This window comes from Lampetra planeri, chromosome 27, assembly GCF_965212315.1.
Source record: "Lampetra planeri chromosome 27, kcLamPlan1.2.h2, whole genome shotgun sequence".
Lineage (NCBI taxonomy): Eukaryota > Metazoa > Chordata > Hyperoartia > Petromyzontiformes > Petromyzontidae > Lampetra > Lampetra planeri.
The window spans coordinates 1829204-1849942 of NC_136133.1; the positions used below are offsets into that span (position 1 = coordinate 1829204).

Here is a 20739-nt window from a genome sequence, read left to right on the forward strand (position 1 = left end):
TCGGATGACCGCTGTTCATGAGGTTGTAGGTCAACAGCGATGGGAGGGGGTCTTTGACTTTAAACATCAGGCAGTTGAACGGTATTGGTTGAAGAAAGCCCGATTGCTGACGAGACCCTGAATCTCGAAACCGGTCCAGTGTTTTAGGGGCCGAACATAAATGACGTCACGCGATTTTGGACGATTTTTGACCGCCCCCCCCCCCTAGTCACACGGCGCCACAAAGTCAGACCCCCCCCCTCAAATGACGTCACAAAGCTCTGCCCCCCCCCCCCCCCCAATATATATAAAACATGCTTCAAATCGCTTTAAATACTGTCATTGTGCGTATTTAATGTGGCGCTGCACTCTGATGTTGTAGGAGAAAACATTTATTTTAAAAAAGTCTATTTAATTAAGTAGAACGTGTTGTCTATATTTATTTAAAGTTGCGAATTTTGATGTGACGTCACATTTCTCAAACCTCCCCCCTCGTCACACAGTCACAAATGTCTGACCCCCCCCCCCCCCCCAGGTGCGTGACGTCATTTATGGACGTTCCCTTAGTTGCATCGAAACCAATGCTGCCCAATCATGCACTCGCAGGAGGCTGATGGGATTCGTAAAATATATATAGACAGTTCTTCAAATGTTGAATTAGAGGGGCAGATATAGGCAGGCGTTTTTTCTGGTACAGTACGGTAACTACTGCAATGTATATTACAATGTTAGTGGTAATTCCCCCTCAAGAGGGCAGCCTTGTACCTGTACATGGTGGCCCAAACGTTAGGGAACATAGGGTTATTGCATTGAATATAACACTGGCATTACAACATTCTCATTTGTTTATTATTTAAGTTAGTATTCTATCTATTATCATGATACATATTGATTTTTATTCTTCTTCCCGTGGGGTCACCTCAAAACCGTTGTCCTCAAACCCCGACGAAGATCCCTTTGTGATAAGGGGCCGTCCATAAATGACGTCACGCGATTTGACGATTTTTGACCACCCCCCCCCCTTGTCACACGGCGTCACAAAAAGTCAGACCACCCCTCAAATATGACGTCACAAAGCTCTGCCCTCCCCAAAAAAAATAAAACATACTTCAAATCGCTTTAAATTATTGTCATTGTAGTGCATATACTGGTAGGAACCCACTGGTTCCACCAGCCCACAGGGGATTATTGTGTCCATCCGTCGTGCAGGGAGGGGCTGGGTGGGGAGGGTGGGGCTGGGTGGGAAGGGTGGGGCTGGGTGGGGAGGGGCTGGTCACCCCGTGGTGCCCTTATAAAACTCAACGTTTAACCTACTCACGCCGGCTTGTGCCCGCCCTCACAGTCGGGCATATTTGCGGAATACACCACGCCTTGGCCGTTGACCCTGGCCATTGACCGAGCAACCCAACGTTCCTACCAGCTCCCTCCGCAGGAATGTGTTTAAAAAGTCTTATTTAATCAAGTAGAACGTGTTGTCCATATTTATTTAAAATTGCGCATTTTGATGTGACGTTACATTTCTCAAACCCCCCCCCCCCCCTTGTCACACATCGTCACAAATGTCTGACGCCCCCCCCTCCTCTAGGTGCGTGACGTCATTTATGGACGGCCCCTAAGCCGCTTCGTTGAGCTGTCATTTGCGATGTCCAGGTCGCTCCTGGAATCAAGCGAAATAAGAGCTCAGTGGGCCTTAGCTGGTCAAATAAAACGTCTATTTTAGGGGCAAAACAATTATTGATGAATGTTTACAGATTACACCCGTCATCTATACAAAAAAAACTACCTAAATTACTTAGAAAAGATAATTCATGCGTGGATTAACGTTAATTCGAAGTCAGCTTGAAGATTTGTTAAAATGAATTCAATAACTCGATGTGACTTATTAAAATAAATACAACCCCGTGTCACCCTGTACACCTGAGTTTGATTCCCAGCAACGGCTAACACAACTAGCTGAAAGTGATAATCTTAACCGGTCTTGGGCCTCCCCTTTCCCCAGCCCGCACGGCGTGCGGAGGCCCTTGTACAGCAGTGGTTTGACAGAGGAGCCGTACATTATAAGGGCCACAGATTCATCGACTAAATGTAATGCAGTCGCTCTCCGATATGTGAGCGACAAAATCGATTGACGATTTTTATGCAAATAATACGCAAATGATATGATACTGTAAGAATTATGCAGAACTAGCAGAACAAAATGTACAAACACGACATAAAACGATAAGAATTGATTCCCAAATCGAATTGCAACCAGTACGGGACATCATATTGCCGAGGGTTAAATCATTCTAAGTCTAGTGGCGACCAGGCTGAGATCATTAACTCCCTACCCTTGATAACTCAATTTAATGACAACGCAGAATATGTAACTTTATGGGTCTCTAGGTGAGTCTACAGGTCTCTGTGTGAGTCTATCAGTATATGTAAGTCTCTGGGTGCCTGTGATTCTATGGGTCCCTATGTGAAACCCATGGGTCTCAATGTGAGTATTGTGGGTCTCTATGCAAATCTATAGGTCTCTGTAATCTGTGGGTCTCTGTGCGAGTCAATGTGATTATGTCAGGTCTCCGAGTCAATGCATCTTCATGCGAGTCAATGGGTTTACACATCAATCTATGCCAGGGGTGGCCAACCTACAACAGACCAATAGCTAAAAAGTACTCATGAGTTCTGCAAAGAGCCAAGTGTACATATTAATGTGTGTATATTGACAGTTTTCGGCACAGTACGATTGACATTCATTATTCGTTGCTACTGTGATAGTATGTTCTACGTTATGCCCCTTTCATAGAGCCGTGTGTGGTGGATTAAAGAGCCGCATGCGGCTCGGGAAACGCCAGTTGGCCACTGCTGGTCTATGCGTTTCTATTTGAGTTTATTGGTCTCTCTGTGATGGATATGTCATGGCTGGTGACGATGATGTTCACACTACAATGGGTAGGGCTATGTATGTAAAATGGCCTCCCCTCTTCTACGAGTTTCTGTGCTGCCTCCTCTCCACGTGGTGGCCCATCGCTGAACGGCCATCTTTGCGGTGGGCGTGGCCTGCGTGGTCACATCACAACAAGACAGGAAGTGACATCATCAGGAGAGGAAGTGACATCGCGGCAGCAAGTAGTGGAAAAAACGATGGCAGAGTGAAGTTGATGGCGATGAAGGCAGACGATGATGCAAAGCCTGGGAATATTTTAGCCATCGTCCTCCCTATAGATTGTCTGTTTGTAGATTATCTGAGTTTTCAATTAATCGTGCTTGCAAAAAAACTAACAAAAAATATTTACACGCCATGTGCTGGTTTAATTATGCATGTATGTTTAACTTCTTCCGCACCATACGTAGCCAAACGCGCTAATCGGAGGTGCGGATCTCCACGTAATTATCAGCTGCTCCTCACTCATTGGGGGTCAGTGACTTTGCCTACGTGACCGCAAACACGTCGACAGGTAATTCCACCAAGAAGCTATAGAGACGACACATTCTATGTTTTTTCATCCCCATTACCCCGGACAATCGACAGTTGTGTAAACATGATGGCGATCGCACAATCGGGAGAGCACTGGAGGCAAAAAAGACTGTGAGAGAGAAATAGCTTGATAATAACGATCCCTCACTCTTGTCGTGTCCGTGTGGCGCGATGTGGGACTCCGAGAGGGAATTCTCAACACCCCCCTCTTCCTGCTTCTCAGACTCCTCCACAGTTCCTCCCGGCGGCCAATCAGATCCTCTCGTCCAGTTACCGTTGGCAACGGAAAAGGAACTACTTTCTGAAGTAGAGGGATTTTTCCCATCTTTGTGGAGTAATTTGGTCGCGAATGCTGAAATGGGGGTGCAGGGGGTGGAAATGCAATCAGAAGCGAACAAAAATCATCCATATGCATGGATTCTATAATCACTTTCCCACAAGCACTTATATTCAAAAGTCATCAATTAGCGTTCATAACGTTAGCTGTGACATGCAAGACGACGTCACAAGTCACGGGGGAAGGCGAGGAGTTCGCACGTCGTGTGATGTTATCGCGAACGGCTGGACGAACGGCTGGACAGAGCTAATGTATGTTGAACTTCTTTCTCACTGTACGTAGCTAACCGTGCTAATCTGAGGTGTGGGGGAAGGATAACAAAACACAAAAAGCAGTTCTAAAGAAATTAGTTTTCAACTTAGATTTAAAAGTGCATAGCTCCAATGGCTTCCTAATATCGTAATGAAGAGCATTCCAGACGGCCGCAGAAGCATAATGCACAAGCATTTTAAACCTTTCTTGGAAAGTTATAAAAGTATTTGCGTGACTCCCAGTGTCGGTACATCTTGAGTTCAAATCCTGGGTCAATGGTTCATTCAGCCCATCATCATTGCTCACCGGTCGATAAAACGAGGATCGGCACAAACACTTTGTTGCGAGAAGTCGACAAGTGTCTCTGACACATGCTGATCTCGTTGCCATGGGAATGTGGAATTTCCAACCCAGACTCACCGGAGGAGTCGAGGGGCGGGGTGCGGAAGGTGAGCACGACCTTCGAACTCTTGAGCGACCTCTGACCCCACTCGCTCAGGGCCTGCATTTGCACCACGTAGTCCGAGTCCGGCTTCAGAGGCTGCAGCGTCACGTGCCGTGCCGACTAGGTAGCAGCAGCAGCAGGGGCAGCAGTAGTATTAATACAAGCAGTAACAGTAGCGAACAACACCAGCAGTCACAATGCAATTGTCTTGCAGATGCTTGATGCAGTTTCAAGAGAAATGTATCCAATTGCTAAATTGGTTCTGATAATTGTTCTACAACAAACTATTCTACAGCTCACCACGTGCTCCGGTTGGGTGTCCCAGAAATGCGATAACCCTGACATGTCCCCCCTAAGAGGACGTCAAGGATCTCACCCCGTTGATGGCGAGTCGTTGATGCCTCCCGCCCGTTGCCGTGGTGCGGGGCCGCCCGTAGAACAACTTGTAGCGCGCGATTGGTAGATCCGTGTCAGCTGCCGGGTTCCAGGCCAGGTGGGCGGCCAATGAGAGGCCTCCATCGGCAGAACGTCCGAACCACTCCACGTAGGGGGAAGGTGGAGGGGGAGGCGAGGGAGCTGTGGCGATGGAAACACACACACACACAAGTGGATTTAAGGACATATTTAACACTTTAGCGCAGTGTTCTTCACTCATTTGCAGAGGGAGGGCCACTTTTGCCGATAAAACATCAGTGTGAGGGCCGCCACACATTTGAAACCATTGGGGTTTGGACAGCACGATGATGATGGGGTGGTGTTTTCACTATTTGTCTATTGTCGGGTGCCACACTAAAGGCCACCAATGAAGAACACTGCTCTAGTACGTGGCTGACAATGTTCAATGCATTTGCTCTGTGCTCCTGTGTGTCTGAAAGATGGGGTCATGCAAACTCCCAAAGTGGTGATCCGATATTGAACAAAAACTTTAGTGTAAAAAAGTTGAGTTGCTGTTGTTGTGAGGGACTTACCCGAGAGAAAACCAGCCACACCTACATCCAAGGTTTGCCGAAAACGTGGAGGTGAAAGAGTGAAAGAGACCAGCGCTAAATGGAGAAGACTTATCGGCCAAAGCGATGAAGCCACCAGCCATTGCGGGTGCCTCACCTCCCCGTGGTTTCATTACACATGACGTGGAGCTATAACGCTACTATCCGCTAATTAAATATGGACTTCCGAACCCATGCATACTCATGATATTTCTATATTTGTTTACATTACAAGTGATGCTGCCATATGTTACATAAAACTGCAAAGGGGATTTTTCAAAAAATTATTGTGTGTGTTGTTATGTGACGAGGTCAGGCTGTGCGTGTATGCGTGTCTGTATGCGTGTCTGTATGCGTGTCTGCACGTGTGTCTGTGTGGCTGCATGAGCACGCGTGGGAGTGGTAATCCAGTGGTAAGCGGACTGCGCAAAGAATCCGGCGACCGGAGTTCGATTCCTGCTCGTGACCATTATCATTGGCAAATACTTAAACCGCTCGAGACCGACTCAGTCTTAAATGAGCACCTGGTGCGGCGTGTAAACAACGTGAGCATTGGCGAGGCGGCCGATGTTGTCCACTCACCCTCTCGTGTACCGTGCCGGCCTTCATAGGTGCTCGCTAACAGCACTTGCCCCAACAGTCTGTTTCGGCTATACGGGGGTTCTTTTTATTTGTTTGTTTATCTAAGACGCAAAAATAATGCCCTTTTGACCTCTAACCCTTTAGATCCTCAAGAGGTCAAACGCTCAACCTTGACCAATTGCGCTTTTTGTGGCTTCAGTGGAGGGTGAAGGGGGTTGTGGAAAATATGCGCACACACGCACACACGCGCGTGCACACGCACACACACACACGCACACGCGCGTGCACACGCACACACACACACGCACACACGCGCGTGCACATGCAGATATACACGAGTACATAGACACACACACACACACGAGTAGATATTCATGTACACATATAGAGACAGCCACAAAGACAAAGATCCCCCCCCCCCATAGCCTGAACAGACTGTTGGGGCAAGTGCTGTTAGCGAGCACTTATGAACGCCGGAAAAAGCAGACGAGGGGATCGGTGGCCAGCACCACGCCAGGCCGCCGTTGTCTCCCCAGTAGCGATGTTGACACACACCACCAACTACTCATTTAAGCCTGAGTCGACTTAGGGGAGGCCCAGAACGAGTTCAAATATTCGTCACTGGTGTCGGCCGTGAGCAGGAATCTAACTCGGGTCGCTGGATTCGTAGCGCAGCTCGCTGACCACTACGCTATTGCTCCCCACACAAAGACAGATAGACACACACAAATACAGACACAACCATACACGAGCACATAGACACAGTCCTGCACACACACGCGTACACGCACAACGAAGATGATGACATTGGCGGTGGTGATCCCAGTGATGACGACGACGACGATGACGGTGATATTGATGACGACGACGACACTCTTGACGACGATTAGAAGGAGGTTACGGCGAACAAACAAACGCAGGGACCCCCCCCCCCCCTCCCTCAGGTCCGCTCGGGCGCCGAATAAATAGAGGGCACTTGTGCGGCATACAGCGGGAGATTAATCCCTAATGAATGCGGGTTTCCTGGAACGTGAATGCGGCTCTCGGTGCCTCTGGGATGCCGCCGTCACGCTTGGGCAGGCAAAGAAAAGGACATTTGCTCACGTATAGAACTCTGGGCGTGAAACCAGCGGTGGGGGGAAAGGAGCCTAGGCAAATCTCCCTCTCTCTCAAGCGCCTTTGAAATTCTCCGCGTGTGCAGAGGGAGAGAGAGAGACAGCGAGAGAGGAGAGAGAGAGGAAGGGAGGAGACGGAGGGAATTTTCTTCTATCCGCTTGCCCCCTCTTTTCTTCCTCCGCCACTCTTCATAAGAAACCTCAATTCACTGGAGAGGGCCGATTTCAATGGGAGATGTGGACAGGGGAAGAGGTATGGGCGGAGAGCTGCTGAAACTCATTAACTCACTCTATATATCACTGGCATTCTCTCTCTCTATATGTGTAATGCTAAGTCTATCAGACCTCTCACTCACTCACACTCTCTTGTGGCAGGCTCCAGATTCTCGAGTGGAGACTCCTAAACTCCTTGTCACATTGAGCAGCAATTAATTAACTAAACAATCTTGATTTGAAGCTTTCGTGACTGCAGGAATCCATACTCTTTGGTTCTTTCGGTAAAGTCACGTAGGTAGAAAATAAAATAGATCACGACGTTTCGGGCGCAACACAAGCGTCCGTTTCAGGTGATGCAGACTGCTTTAACTGTTTTAACTAAACTAAACTACATTTATTTTATTTTACCAGCCAAGGCCCACTGAGCTGTACATAGCTCTTTTTCAGAAGAGACCTGGCCACCAATGATAGCTCAACAAAAGTGTCTTATCATTTGGAAATGTATAGCAGCCAAATACATTTAACGCACGTTGATTCTAAATGCAGAGGAAAAATTGGAGGACCTGGAGAGACGCACAAACTCCAAATATACAGCAGGCGTCCGCGTCGGGATAAAATCCGCAACCTCCTGCGTACCGGGCAAGGAAGTTAACATCTCGCCACCGCAGCACCAATTAGCTGATTAATTAGCAAATGGTCAGCGTTTTGTAACATGGGAGGAAGCCATCCCCCTAGGCACAGCGTAACGCAGTCGCTGAAAATAAACGGTTGCTCAACCGTATGTGTGTTGAACTTCTTTCGCACCGTACGTAGCCAACCGTGCTCATCGGAGGTGGTGAAAAGTCTGCTGCCGAATTGGAACTGGCCATAAGCACCCGGCACCAGCCGCAGTCACTCCTCCTCCACTCTCTCCACAACCACCACATAGCTCGCAGAGATTTCACTTCGACGGCACAAAGTATCCAGGGCAAGCTCAACCGTATGTATGCTTTGTTTTAGTGTGGCCAATGGTAAAGCCTGACCCTCTCAGTGGCACGCTCCAGGTTAAGCAGCTGTCACAGACAAACAACAACAACAACCGCCATTCGCCACTAAGTGGCGGTGACGTCACCACGACGCTTGTGCCAGGCCATGTGCACACACATGCACACCGGTCAAGAAGGACGGACAGACACAGGGATGGACACATTAAACATATGGACACATGTACGGACAGACACACGAATACACACTGGAAGCGACGCACGGACACGCTAGCGAGCAGCACGTGTGCAAGCCGGCACTGTGGCACACGAGGGGGCGAGTGGCCAGCATCACGCATGGCCGCCTTTGTCTCCCCAGTGGCGACGTTTACACACCGCACCAGGTACTTATTTGAGGCCGAGTCGACCTAGGGGAGGCCCAGGACCGTTTCAGATAATCGTCACTGGTGTCGGCCGTGAGCTTACCCGCTGCACCACCGCTCCCCAAACACAGACAGACGCGCACACACACACATACACACACGCACACACACGCATACACACACGCACGCACACACACACGCACACACACACACACGCACACGCACAAACACACGCGCACACACACACACGCACACACACACGCACACACGCACACACACGCACGCACACACACGCACACACACGCACACACACACACACACGCACACACACGCACGCACACACACACACGCACACACGTACCAAGCGAGGACCTGTAGGCGGCGCTGGGCGGAGTGAATCCGCGGGTGCCGTGCGCGTTCACAGCCGCCACGCGGAATCGGAACCAGCGAGCGGGACGCAGGCCCGGCACAAGCACACTCTCCCCCGGGGTCTACGCGCACACACAATGTACACACACACACAATGTACACACACAGATACACACACACAATGTACACACACAGATACACACACACAATGTACACACACAGGTACCCACACAAATACACATACATACACACGCAATGTACCAGAGGTGGGACAAAGTCATTGTTATGCAAGTCCAAGTCGAGTCGCAAGTCATCAAATTCATGACTCGAGTCTGACTCGAGTCCAAGTCACATGACTCGAGTCCACATCTCATAGGTGGGACAAAGTCATTGTTATGCAAGTCCAAGTCGAGTCGCAAGTCATCAAATTCATGACTCGAGTCTGACTCGAGTCCAAGTCACATGACTCGAGTCCACATCTCATAGGTGGGACAAAGTCATTGTTATGCAAGTCCAAGTCGAGTCGCAAGTCATCAAATTCATGACTCGAGTCTGACTCGAGTCCAAGTCACATGACTCGAGTCCACACCTCTGCAATGTACACACACAGATACACACACACAAAGTACATAGATAAAGATACACACACACACAATGTACACACACAGGTACCCACACGCACACACGTAAACAATGTACACACACAGATACACACACACACACAATGTACACACACAGATACACACACATTCACACAATGCACACATACAGATACCCACACATTCACACAATGCACACACACAGACACACACACAATGTGCACACATAGATACCCACACACATTAAATGGTGGTGGCGATGTCACCACGGCGCTAGTGCTAGGTGTGCTTTGAGGCCGCGTGAAGTGTTGAAGGTTCGCTGGAAGGAGGTCATGGGGCAGACCCAGGTGCCATGGTTTAACACACACACATTGGTAAACACACACACACGGGAACACACAGCTACTCACACATACAAAGACAAAGATCACCCGTATATCCTAAACATATTTTGGGGCAAGTGCTGTTTGCGAGCACCTCTGAATGCCGGCACGGCAAACGAGAGGGTGGATTTATATCGCACCGCGCCAACCGCTACACTACCGCTTCCCACACACAGGCACGGATAACACTCATATGGGATCACACGCACACTCACCAGTCATCATAATCATCATAATAGTCATCATCATCATCATGCCCTGCCCCCCCCAACTGTCACCATGGCAACGGTCCTCCACGGCGATAGGGGACCTGCCCCGTGGCCCTGCTGCTGTGCCTGCAGCACGTGCAGCGCTGTCGCCACGGAGACGCGAGCGGGTGAGGACCACGAGACGAGAAGAGAGACGCCCTTGGCGGCGTCTCCGTCCGGGGACTCCCGCAGAGACAGCGAGGGGCGGGGACGCAGGGGGACGCCTGGGGGGGGGGGGGGACACGGCGGAGGGGACACTCGGAGAGTTATATGGGAAGATACACGGGGGGGAGTTAAAGGGGAGACACGGGAGTGACGCGCGGAGCGTCACGCACTGGCTTTTCGGTTGTGAGGGTGGAACATCAGTGGCCGACTGCTGCGACTCAAAAGGGGGACCCCCCCACACTCCGATTAGCACGGTTGGCGACGTACGCTGCGAAAAAAGTTCAACAGACATCACGTGGCCAGTGATGGCAGATAATTACTCTTAAACTCACGTTTCCAAATGTGGAGGGAAAAACTGGAGGACCTGGAGGAAATTCCACGTGGCTACGGGGACAGAGTGAACATGCAAACTCCAAATAACACAGCAGGCATCAGGGTTGGGAGTGAACTCCTGCACACGAGGCGAGGGAGTTAACATCTCGCTACCGTGGCACCACTGCTGCTGCGTTGGCAGCGGCACACGGAGCCCAACTGACACCAAACAAACACAGACCGTGGGCTTCAAAATGAAAAATATATAACGGGTGACGTCTCGGGCGACGGCCCCTTCTTCATTCCACATGCACGAGCAGGCACACTGCTGTTTTCTTTTATTATTTCCATTCTACGTGACTTTACCGAAAGAACCAAGAAGACAGGCACACTGCCGCCGCACTGCTCAACGCGCTCACGGAGCAGCGTCACACGTATGAATATGCACGCATGTTGAACTTCTTGCACACCGCGCGTAGCGCCAACCGTGCTAATCGGGAGGTGCGGTGCTAACAGGAGGTGACAGGGGAAACGAGGAAACGGAGAGAGATTCAAGATAGCAATGGGGAGACACGGAGAGTTGCACACAGGGGTGCACGGAGAGACACGGGGGTGCACGGAGAGATTCGGGGGTGTACGGGGAGACATTTTGGTGCACGGGGACACACGGGTGCACAGGGAGACACGGTACGAGGAAGACACAGAGGTACATGGGGAGAAAAGGGTGCGCAGGAAGATGCGGGGGTGCATATGGAGACACGGGTTTGAACGGGGAGACACGGGGGTGTTGCGGCGAGGGAGCAAGCAGGCCCCCCCGTCACACCTGCGTAGAGGCCCCTGGGCGCCTGGCAGGTCCGGCCACAACCATTGGGGCAGCACTTCCTCGGAGCCGGGCAGTCGGCATCGCTTCGGCAGCCGGCGACGCAGGCGGCGGCGAAACCGCGAGCGCGAGCGGGAGGGGCACACGAGCCGGGCCGCGTCGAGGAGGAGGAGAGGAGCGAGTGAGCGAACTCGCAGCTCGCAGAGCACTCGTAGCGGCCCTGGGAGACACACAGACAAAGATCCCCCATATATCCTGAACAGACTGTTGGGGAAAGTGCTGTTAGCGAGCACCTATGAAGGCCGGCACGGCACACGTGGGGATAGGTGGCCACCACCACGCTCGACCACTTTTGTCTCCCTCATTTGAGACTGAGTCGACCTATGAGAAGCCCGGACACACACTCGTAGCGAGCCTGGGAGACACGGACACACACGGACAATTCTAGATTTGAAGCTTTCGTGACTGCAAGGATTCATACTCTTAGGTTTTTTCGGTCAAGTCGCGTAGGTAAAAAATAAAATTAATAAAAGTAAAATAAAAATCACGACGTTTCGGAGGCAACACAAGCTTCCGTCTTCAGGTGGAACCGTCACAGCACGATTGCTGTACTTGATACAGCAATCGTGTATCAAGTACAGCTGTACTTGATACAGCAATCGTGCTGTGACGGTTCCACCTGAAGACGGAAGCTTGTCTTGCCTCCGAAACGTCGCGATTTAAATTTTACTTTTATTAATTTAATTATTTTTTTAACCTACGTGACTTTACCGAAAAAACCTAAGAGTACACACGGACAATGCTCGTAGCCAGCCTGCGAGACACGGACACACACAGACACACACTCGTAGCGAGCCTGGGAGACACGGATACACACGGACAAGCACATGGCTCTCCTAGCGGCACTCAGACACGCAACAAATACCCAGGCATGTGCTTGTTTAGGTGGGGCTTGTGGTAAGGCACCACGCCTTATTGGCACGCTCCAGGTGCAGCAGCAGCAGTCTCCAACTCAATTACCAGATCATCAGCAAAACAATGTTGATCATCCCATTACCTTACCCAGGGCATCGAACGGCCTCCCATTTCATCTGTACCAGATAGAAATTCCTCTGGTACAGTCATGGAAAGCCTCTAAAACTACGTGGTCATAAAATGGCAGCTTTACACAGACCTGCCCACCATCACGATGGTCCTTAATGATTGTGAACAGGTCAGGGATGCTGAAAGTACGAAAAATAATCCAAGCTCTGGCCTATTGATGGTATTATAGGCCTTGACCAGGTCACAAAAGCAGAGATGTAGTAGGTCCTGTTGAAATTCCCTACACCTCTGCTGTAAAACTAAACTATTTTTCGATTTAAAGCTTTCGTGACTGCAGGGATTCATCTTCTTGGTTCTTTCGGTAACGTGACTTTACCGAAAGAACCAAGAAGATAAACTATTTTTATTTTACCAGGTAAGGCCCACTAAGTAGCCAAATACTTTAAACGCACGTCGATTCTAAATGTGGATGGAAAAACCGGAGGACCCGGGGAAAAATCAACGCGACCATGGGGAGAGAGACACCAAATATACAGCCGGTCGGGATCGAACCCAAGACCTCCTGTGTACACCAGACAAGGCAGTTAACATCTCGCCACCATAAGACTGTCCGAGTCTGAAACCGCATTGGCACTCTGCAAGTTTCTCCTCGGCGTGCCTGGCAAGGAGATGCCGAGTAATCCTTGCCAGGGACCTCTCCCGGCACACACAAGAGATGCCCCCAGCAGTTGTTACACAATCAGTGCGATCCCCCTTCTTATGAACCACAATACCTTGACGAAGTCGTCAAGGAGCATAAACCATCTCACGACAACTCCGGTCATCCTTGCCAGCACCGCTTTTGGCTGGCCATCCAACAAAGACGGTCACTGCATCTCTCAGATGTGCTTCTGCGGCCATCTGGAACGCTCTTCCTTCTGCTATTAGGAAGCCACTGGAGCTATGCACTTTTAAATCATCATCTAGAATGAAAACACATTTCTTAGGACTTGCTTTTTTATGTTTAGGATGTTGTCCTTCCCCCACACCTCCGATTGGCATGGTAGGCTATGTACGGAGCGAAAGAAGTTCAACATACATACGAAGGGGGACCCAGCAGGTGCCATCCTTCCAATCCTGTGAGCTGGATGGATGCTGACATCTCATGGCCATGAGGGGCGGCAACGGTGTGTGGAGGCCTTCGTCAGCAGTGGATAGATCATGGCCGATGATGACGACGATGATGATGATTACCTCGCATATCTTGTGACAGGAGGTGGAGTTTGTGGCCCATGATGGCTGGCAGGGTTGCATGCACTGCCAAGACACACAGGCAACGCTGCTGTTAAAACACACACACACATGCATTTTCCACATATTACACCGCAAATTACTCAATTAAAATATACAGAGCCGTCATCGCTCCCCCTGCCGCCCCTACCCACCCCCCCTACCCACCCCCCTACCGTGAGAAACTTGGTAGGACCCTCCTGAAAAGGAGTCATGGGACTTAGCTTTTCTGCCGGGAAAGCAACTGGAATAAAATAATAGACTGTACATATGTCCATGTAACCTACACAGGCTGTGGGGGCAAGCGCTGCGAGGGGTGGGTGGTCAGCACGAAGCCCGGCCGCCTTTGTCTCCCCACAGTGCTAATGTTTACACACCACACCAGGTACTCATTTGAGGCTGAGTCGACCTAGGGGAGGCCGAGAATCGTTAAAAATATCCGGAGCAAACCAGACGACCTCCACACAGTCAGGCATATTAAGATATGCGGACACAGCATATTAAGATATGCGGACACAAAGTTAAAGATCTCCCATAGAATCTTAACAGACTGTTGGGGCAAGTGCTGTTAGTGAGGAGCACCGATTAAGGCGGGCAGGGCACACGAGGGGGTGGGTGGCCAACACCACGCTCGACCGTGGTGTGGTAAACACCACACCAGGCACTCATTTGAGGCCGAGTCGACCTCGGGGAAGCCCAGGACGGGCTTCGGATAATCGTCACCGGTGTTGGCCATAAGCACGAATCGAACGCGGGTCGCCGGGTTCGTAGCGCAGCGCGTTAACCGCTGTGCCACCGCTCCCACACACACACACATGCACAGACTCTCTCACACACGCCTCCCCCACACCACCCACCTCACAAACACTGCGGGCTTCAGAGCCCCGTGACTTAATGCAGCCCGTGACCAATGGGGCCGTGACTAATTGGGGCCGTGACTAATGACGCGAGACCGCCCCAGCGCGAGTGTGAGATCGTGAGGGTTGTTGGGAGCGGTGGCGCAGCGGTTAGCGCGCTGCGGCGCTACGAACCCGGCGACCCGAGTTCGATTCCCGCTCACGGCCAACAATAAGTGACGATTATCTGAACCGGTCCTGGACCTCCCCTAGGTCTACTCTGCCTCAAATGAGGACCTGTTGCGGTGTTTAAACACCGGCGACAAAGGTGGGGCAGGACGTGGTGCTGGTCCCACCACCTCCTCATGCGTCGTTTGGGTCTACATTTACAGTCTACGTATGTGATGGTGGTGATGGGATGCGGGTTGTGGTGATGGGATGATATCGTGGTGATGATGGGATTATGTTGTGATGATGATGAGGTTATGATGATGTTGTGGTGATGATGGGATGATGAGTTTATGATGAGGTTGTGGTGATAGTGATGATGAGGTCTTGGTGATGATGGGACGAGTTTGTGATATTGTGGTGATGATGGGATGAGGTTGTGGTGATGATGAGGTTATCGTGATGATGGGATGATGTTGTGATGAGGTTGTGGCGACGGTGATGCTGTGACAATATTGTGGCGATGGCGATGTTACCTGCTGACATCGTCTGTTTGCTTGACACCAAGACATGACCCCTGGGTCCTACACACACAGACCAGCAAAGACCATCAACATCCACACTCAACATCACCAACATCACCATCAACATCCACACTCAACATCACCATCAGGATCACCAATATCATCATCATCAACATCCACATGCAACATCACCATCAGCATCCACACTCAACATCACCATCAGGATCACCAATAGCATCATCACCATCAGGATCACCAATATCATCAACATCCACACTCAACATCACCATCAGGATCACCAATATCATCATCATCATCAACATCCACACTCAACATCACCATCAGGATCACCAATAGCATCATCACCATCAGGATCACCAATATCATCAACATCCACACAACATCACCATCAGGATCACCAATATCATCATCATCAACATCCACACTCAACATCACCATCAGGATCACCAATATCATCATCATCATCAACATCCACACTCAACATCACCATCAGGATCACCAATATCAATCATCATCAACATCCACACTCAACATCACCATCAGGATCACCAATATCATCATCATCATCAACATCCACACTCAACATCACCATCAGGATCACCAATATCATCATCATCAACATCCACACTCAACATCACCATCAGGATCTCCAATATCATCATCAACATCAACATCCACACTCAACATCACCATCAGGATCACCAATATCATCATCATCAACATCATCATCATCCATATTAGCAATATCATCGATCATCATTGACCACAAGTGTCATCATCATCATGATCCACCATCGCTGATCATCTTCAACAAGAGTAACAGCAGCAGCAGCAGAATTATCATCATCAGCAGCAGCAGGAATAGCAATCGTCAACAGCATGAGCGTCAGCAGTGCAAGCATCACCCCCATCATCCATCATTGCCACATTCATCTCGTCCCAGACGACGGGGCTGAAGGCAAGCTCTAACCCTTGACCTCTAACCCCTGACCATCGTGTCTGTGGTCCAACCCCCTGAGACTACGAAACCACTTCCATCAGAATTATCATCAGCAGCAGCGTTAGGATCTTCACATTCTCTCCATCGCCAGGAGCTCTGATTAGCCCAGTTGGCTACGTATTGATGCGAAATAAGTTCAACATGTTATACATACGCCAAGCCCAGCATCAGTATTAACAGGAGGAGAATTATATTCAGAAGCAGTAGCATCAGCGTCACCAGGATCATCATTAACAGCAGCAAAATCGAATTATCACTATCACAAGCATCATCATTTAAATTTCGATTTAAAGCTTTGGTGACTGCAGGGATTCATCTTCTTGGTTCTTTCGGTAAAGTCACGTAGAAGGGAAATAATAAAATAATACAAATAAAACAATAAAATACAATTCTCACGACGTTTCGGCCACAACGCAAGCAGCCGTCCTCAGGTGAAGCGTATTTTTAAGCTGGGCATTATCATCAGAATCAGCAGGTTCACCAGCATCGTCGTCATCATCAGTACATCAACATCATCAGCCCCAATAGCAACACCTCTATCATCATCATCAACGCGGTTGGCTATGTACGGTGCGAAAGAAGTTCAGCACGCATACAACATCAAGATAAAAAACGAACACGAGTATCATCACCATCAGCGGCAGTAGGAACGTATCATAGTCATCAGCATATCATGATCATTTTGACCACCACCATGATCATCGTCACCAAGGCGACAATGCCCTTGGATAAAGGCCCAATTAGGTGCCGCTCTCTTGCCCAGTGACGGAAATTCAACATTACTGTGACGGGGGCCAGTCCATCCAAAGCGATACCACTGGTAACTTCCCTCACAATGGTACTTATAATTATTTGGAGAATGGAGAAGGGGGGAGTGACAGTAATAGCTACACGAGTGTTTATCACATTCACGCTCATCATCTCACCCTCACCACCTCTCCCCCCACCACCTTCCTACCCCCTCACTCCACGTTCTTATCACAACAAAGATCCCCCCCCCCCCCGTATCACCTTAACAAACTGTTGGGGCAAGTGCTGTGAGCGAGGGGGTGGGTGGCCAGGACCACGCCCGGCCGCCTTTGTCTCCCAAGTGGCGATGTTTACACACCGCACCGGGTGACTCATTTATGGCTGAGTCGACCTAGAGGAGTGCCAGGGCCGATTCAGATAATCGTCACTGGTGTTGGTGGCCGTGTCCGGGAATCGAACTCAGGTGGCCGGGTTCGTGGCGCAGCGTGCTAACCGCTGCGCCACCGCTCCCCGCCCTCAACTCCCTCACCCACCACCACCCCCTCACCCAACCACTTCTCACCCTCACCACTTCACTCTTAACCTCTCTCCACCTCTTCCCTCGCCACCGTTGCGTGGCTAGGAGATGTTAACTACCTCGCCTGGTGTACAGGAGGTCGTGGGTTCAATCCCGACCCTGACGCCTGCTGCTGTAGATTTGGAGTTTGCGTGTCTCTCTCTCTCATCATCATCACGGTGGCTAGGAGATGTTAACTACCTCGCCTGGTGTACAGGAGGTCGTGGGTTTATGTTACGGGAATATTTACGCAAGCACAACAACAACAACTCTTGGTCGTCAAACAGCCCGCCGCACCTGCTATCTCGGGCAATGGCCCTGAATCGAATCTGCTTTTCCGTAATTACGTGACATTTTGAAAACATTGTTAAAATTAAATACGTCCCAATAACACCTCACAAACCACCACCCCTCAGAAAAAAGTTGAAACCCTCCTCCGCCTCGGCCCTACTACTCACTCGCCCTCTAACCCCCTCGCTTCCATTCACTCATTCTCACATCTACCCCCTCTCACCCCCATCACATCCTCACCCTCAACTTCCTCACCCCATGCACCTCCCCAGTCTCACCTCCTCCCTTTCACCTCACCCCTTCGTCCTTACCTCCCCATTCTCCAAGCCACCACCTCCTCGTCACATCTCCACATCCTCACCCGCTCTATACCCCCCCCCCCACACTCACGGCGCAAACTCTCCCCCTCACCCAACCACCCCCCCCCTCACCCAACCACCCCCCCCCCCTCACCCAACCACCCCCCCCCTCACCCAACCACCCCCCCCCCTCACCCAACCACCCCCCCCCTCACCCAACCACCCCCCCCCCCTCACCCAACCACCCCCCCCCCTCACCCAACCACCCCCCCCCCTCACCCAACCACCCCCCCCCTCAACCAACCACCCCCCCCCCTCACCCAACCACCCCCCCCCTCACCCAACCACCCCCCCCTCACCCAACCACCCCCCCCTCACCCACCCCCCCCTCACCCAACCACCATCCCCCTCACCCAACCACCCCCCCCCCTCACCCAACCACCCCCCCCCTCACCCAACCACCCCCCCCTCACCCACCCCCCCCTCACCCAACCACCATCCCCCTCACCCAACCACCCCCCCCCTCACCCAACCACCCCCCCCCTCAACCAACCACCCCCCCCCCTCAACCAACCACCCCCCCCCCTCACCCAACCACCCCCCCCTCACCCAACCACCATCCCCCTCACCCAACCACCCCCTCCCTCACCCAACCACCCCCCCCTCACCCAACCACCCCCCCCCCCTCACCCAACCACCCCCCCCCCTCACCCAACCACCCCCCCCCTCACCCACCCCCCCCCTCACCTAACCACCACCCCCCTCACCCAACCACCCCCCCCTCACCCAACCACCCCCTCACCCAACCCCCCCCTCACCCAAACACCCCCCCCCTCACCCAACCACCCCCCCCCTCACCCAACCACCCCCCCCCCTCACCCAACCACCCCCCCCCTCACCCAACCACCCCCCCCTCACCCCCCCCCTCACCCAACCACCCCCCCCCCCTCACCCCATGCCTCACCTCACCCGCGAACCCCTTGACCCCCCCTCCCCCTCACCTGCAGGTCTCCTGCGAAGGCCGCCACGAGTGGCGCCGTGTGGAGCGAGAGGCACCGCGCCGAGCAGCGCGCCTCGCGGACCCCGGGGTCCCCCACGCCCTCGGGGTCCGCGGGGTCCCCCACGCCCTCGGGGTCCGCGGGGTCCCCCATCAGCTGCCCGCGACCCCTCGGGGGTCCCTGTGCTGCCCACGCCAGTGTCGCCAGCACTGCAAGCAGCGCTGCCCGCATGCTTGGCGGATTGATGGGGCTGCTGCTGCTGATGTTGCCGATCGTGGTGGTTGATGATGGTGATGTTGCAGAGGATGCTGACGATGATGTTGCTGCTGCTGGTGATATTGCTGATTTATGTTGCTGGTGATGATGATGCCGTTCCTGTTGTTGCTAATGACGCAGATGCAGCCGCCGCCGAAGCTGCTGTCGATGACAACGCTCGCGATGCTGCTGCTGCTACTGCAGCTGTTGATGCTGCAGAATCTGGACTCCACGTGCGCGCTTCCAATCTCAGAGAGATTGAGGGGAGGGGAAGGGAGGCTGGGCCGAGACGACGCGTTCCTATTGGCCAAAAGTAAGCTCCGCGCGGAGTATCCCCGTGCTGATTGGCCACAGCGAGGGGTGGGGGGCGTGGTGTCGTGTGTGTGGGGGGGTGAGACCTCGCTGTTGTGATTGGTCGAAATTACAATAAGGGGGCGTGGCTCCAGTCCACACACGCTGTGGGAGGAGCCAGTGTCAGGGGCGGGGCTGTGCTTGCTTCAACCCCGGAAGCCACGAGGTTTGCCGGTTGATCTCTCCTCTCTGTGTATGGGGGCAGTCAGCAGAGGGCAGTGCTGCAAACTGCATTGTTATTCCATTGGAACCTCATTTGCCAGTAAAAATATGATAATTGTTTTTTTACCCTTCTATCTGGCAACAAAACTTACACCTTTTTTACAAGGAGTCATGTTTACATAGACCACAATACCTGCAGTCATAATGCAAACAAAAAACATAACTCTGATAATGTATGCAGTCCTTGAAGTTGATTGGTCCACACTCGAGACAGCTTTCCTTAGAGCCGTCATCTGGTCCAACCCATGTGAGACTAGGCTCTAAGGAAAGCTGTCTCGGGTGTGGACCAATCAACTTCAAGGACAGTGAACATTATCAGAGTTGGGAACCTCATTTGCCAGTAAAAATATGATAATTGGTTCTTTACCCTTCTATCTGGCAACAAAACTGACTGTTGCCAGATAGAAGGGTAAAGAACCAATTATCATTATCAGAGTTATGTCTTTTGTTTGCATTATGACTGCAGGTATTGTGGTCTATGTAAACATGACTCCTTGTAAAAAAGGTGTCAGTTTTGTTGCCAGATAGAAGGGTAAAAA

General features: G+C 51.5%; 1 protein-coding gene across 1 annotated transcript; it reads right to left on the minus strand.

Moving 5' to 3' along the window:
• Positions 1 to 1432: 1432 nt before the first annotated feature.
• ANOS1 (anosmin 1) lies at positions 1433 to 19893 on the minus strand. Its single transcript, XM_078607146.1, has 10 exons — positions 19376 to 19893; positions 15470 to 15517; positions 13894 to 13956; positions 11620 to 11836; positions 10350 to 10543; positions 9082 to 9211; positions 4853 to 5052; positions 4452 to 4596; positions 3591 to 3794; positions 1433 to 3024 (listed from the first exon to the last, which is right to left on the minus strand). The coding sequence occupies exons 1-10, from the start codon at positions 19601 to 19603 to the stop codon at positions 2951 to 2953; spliced, it is 1503 nt and encodes a 500-aa protein (XP_078463272.1). The 5' UTR covers positions 19604 to 19893; the 3' UTR covers positions 1433 to 2950.
• Positions 19894 to 20739: the final 846 nt, after the last annotated feature.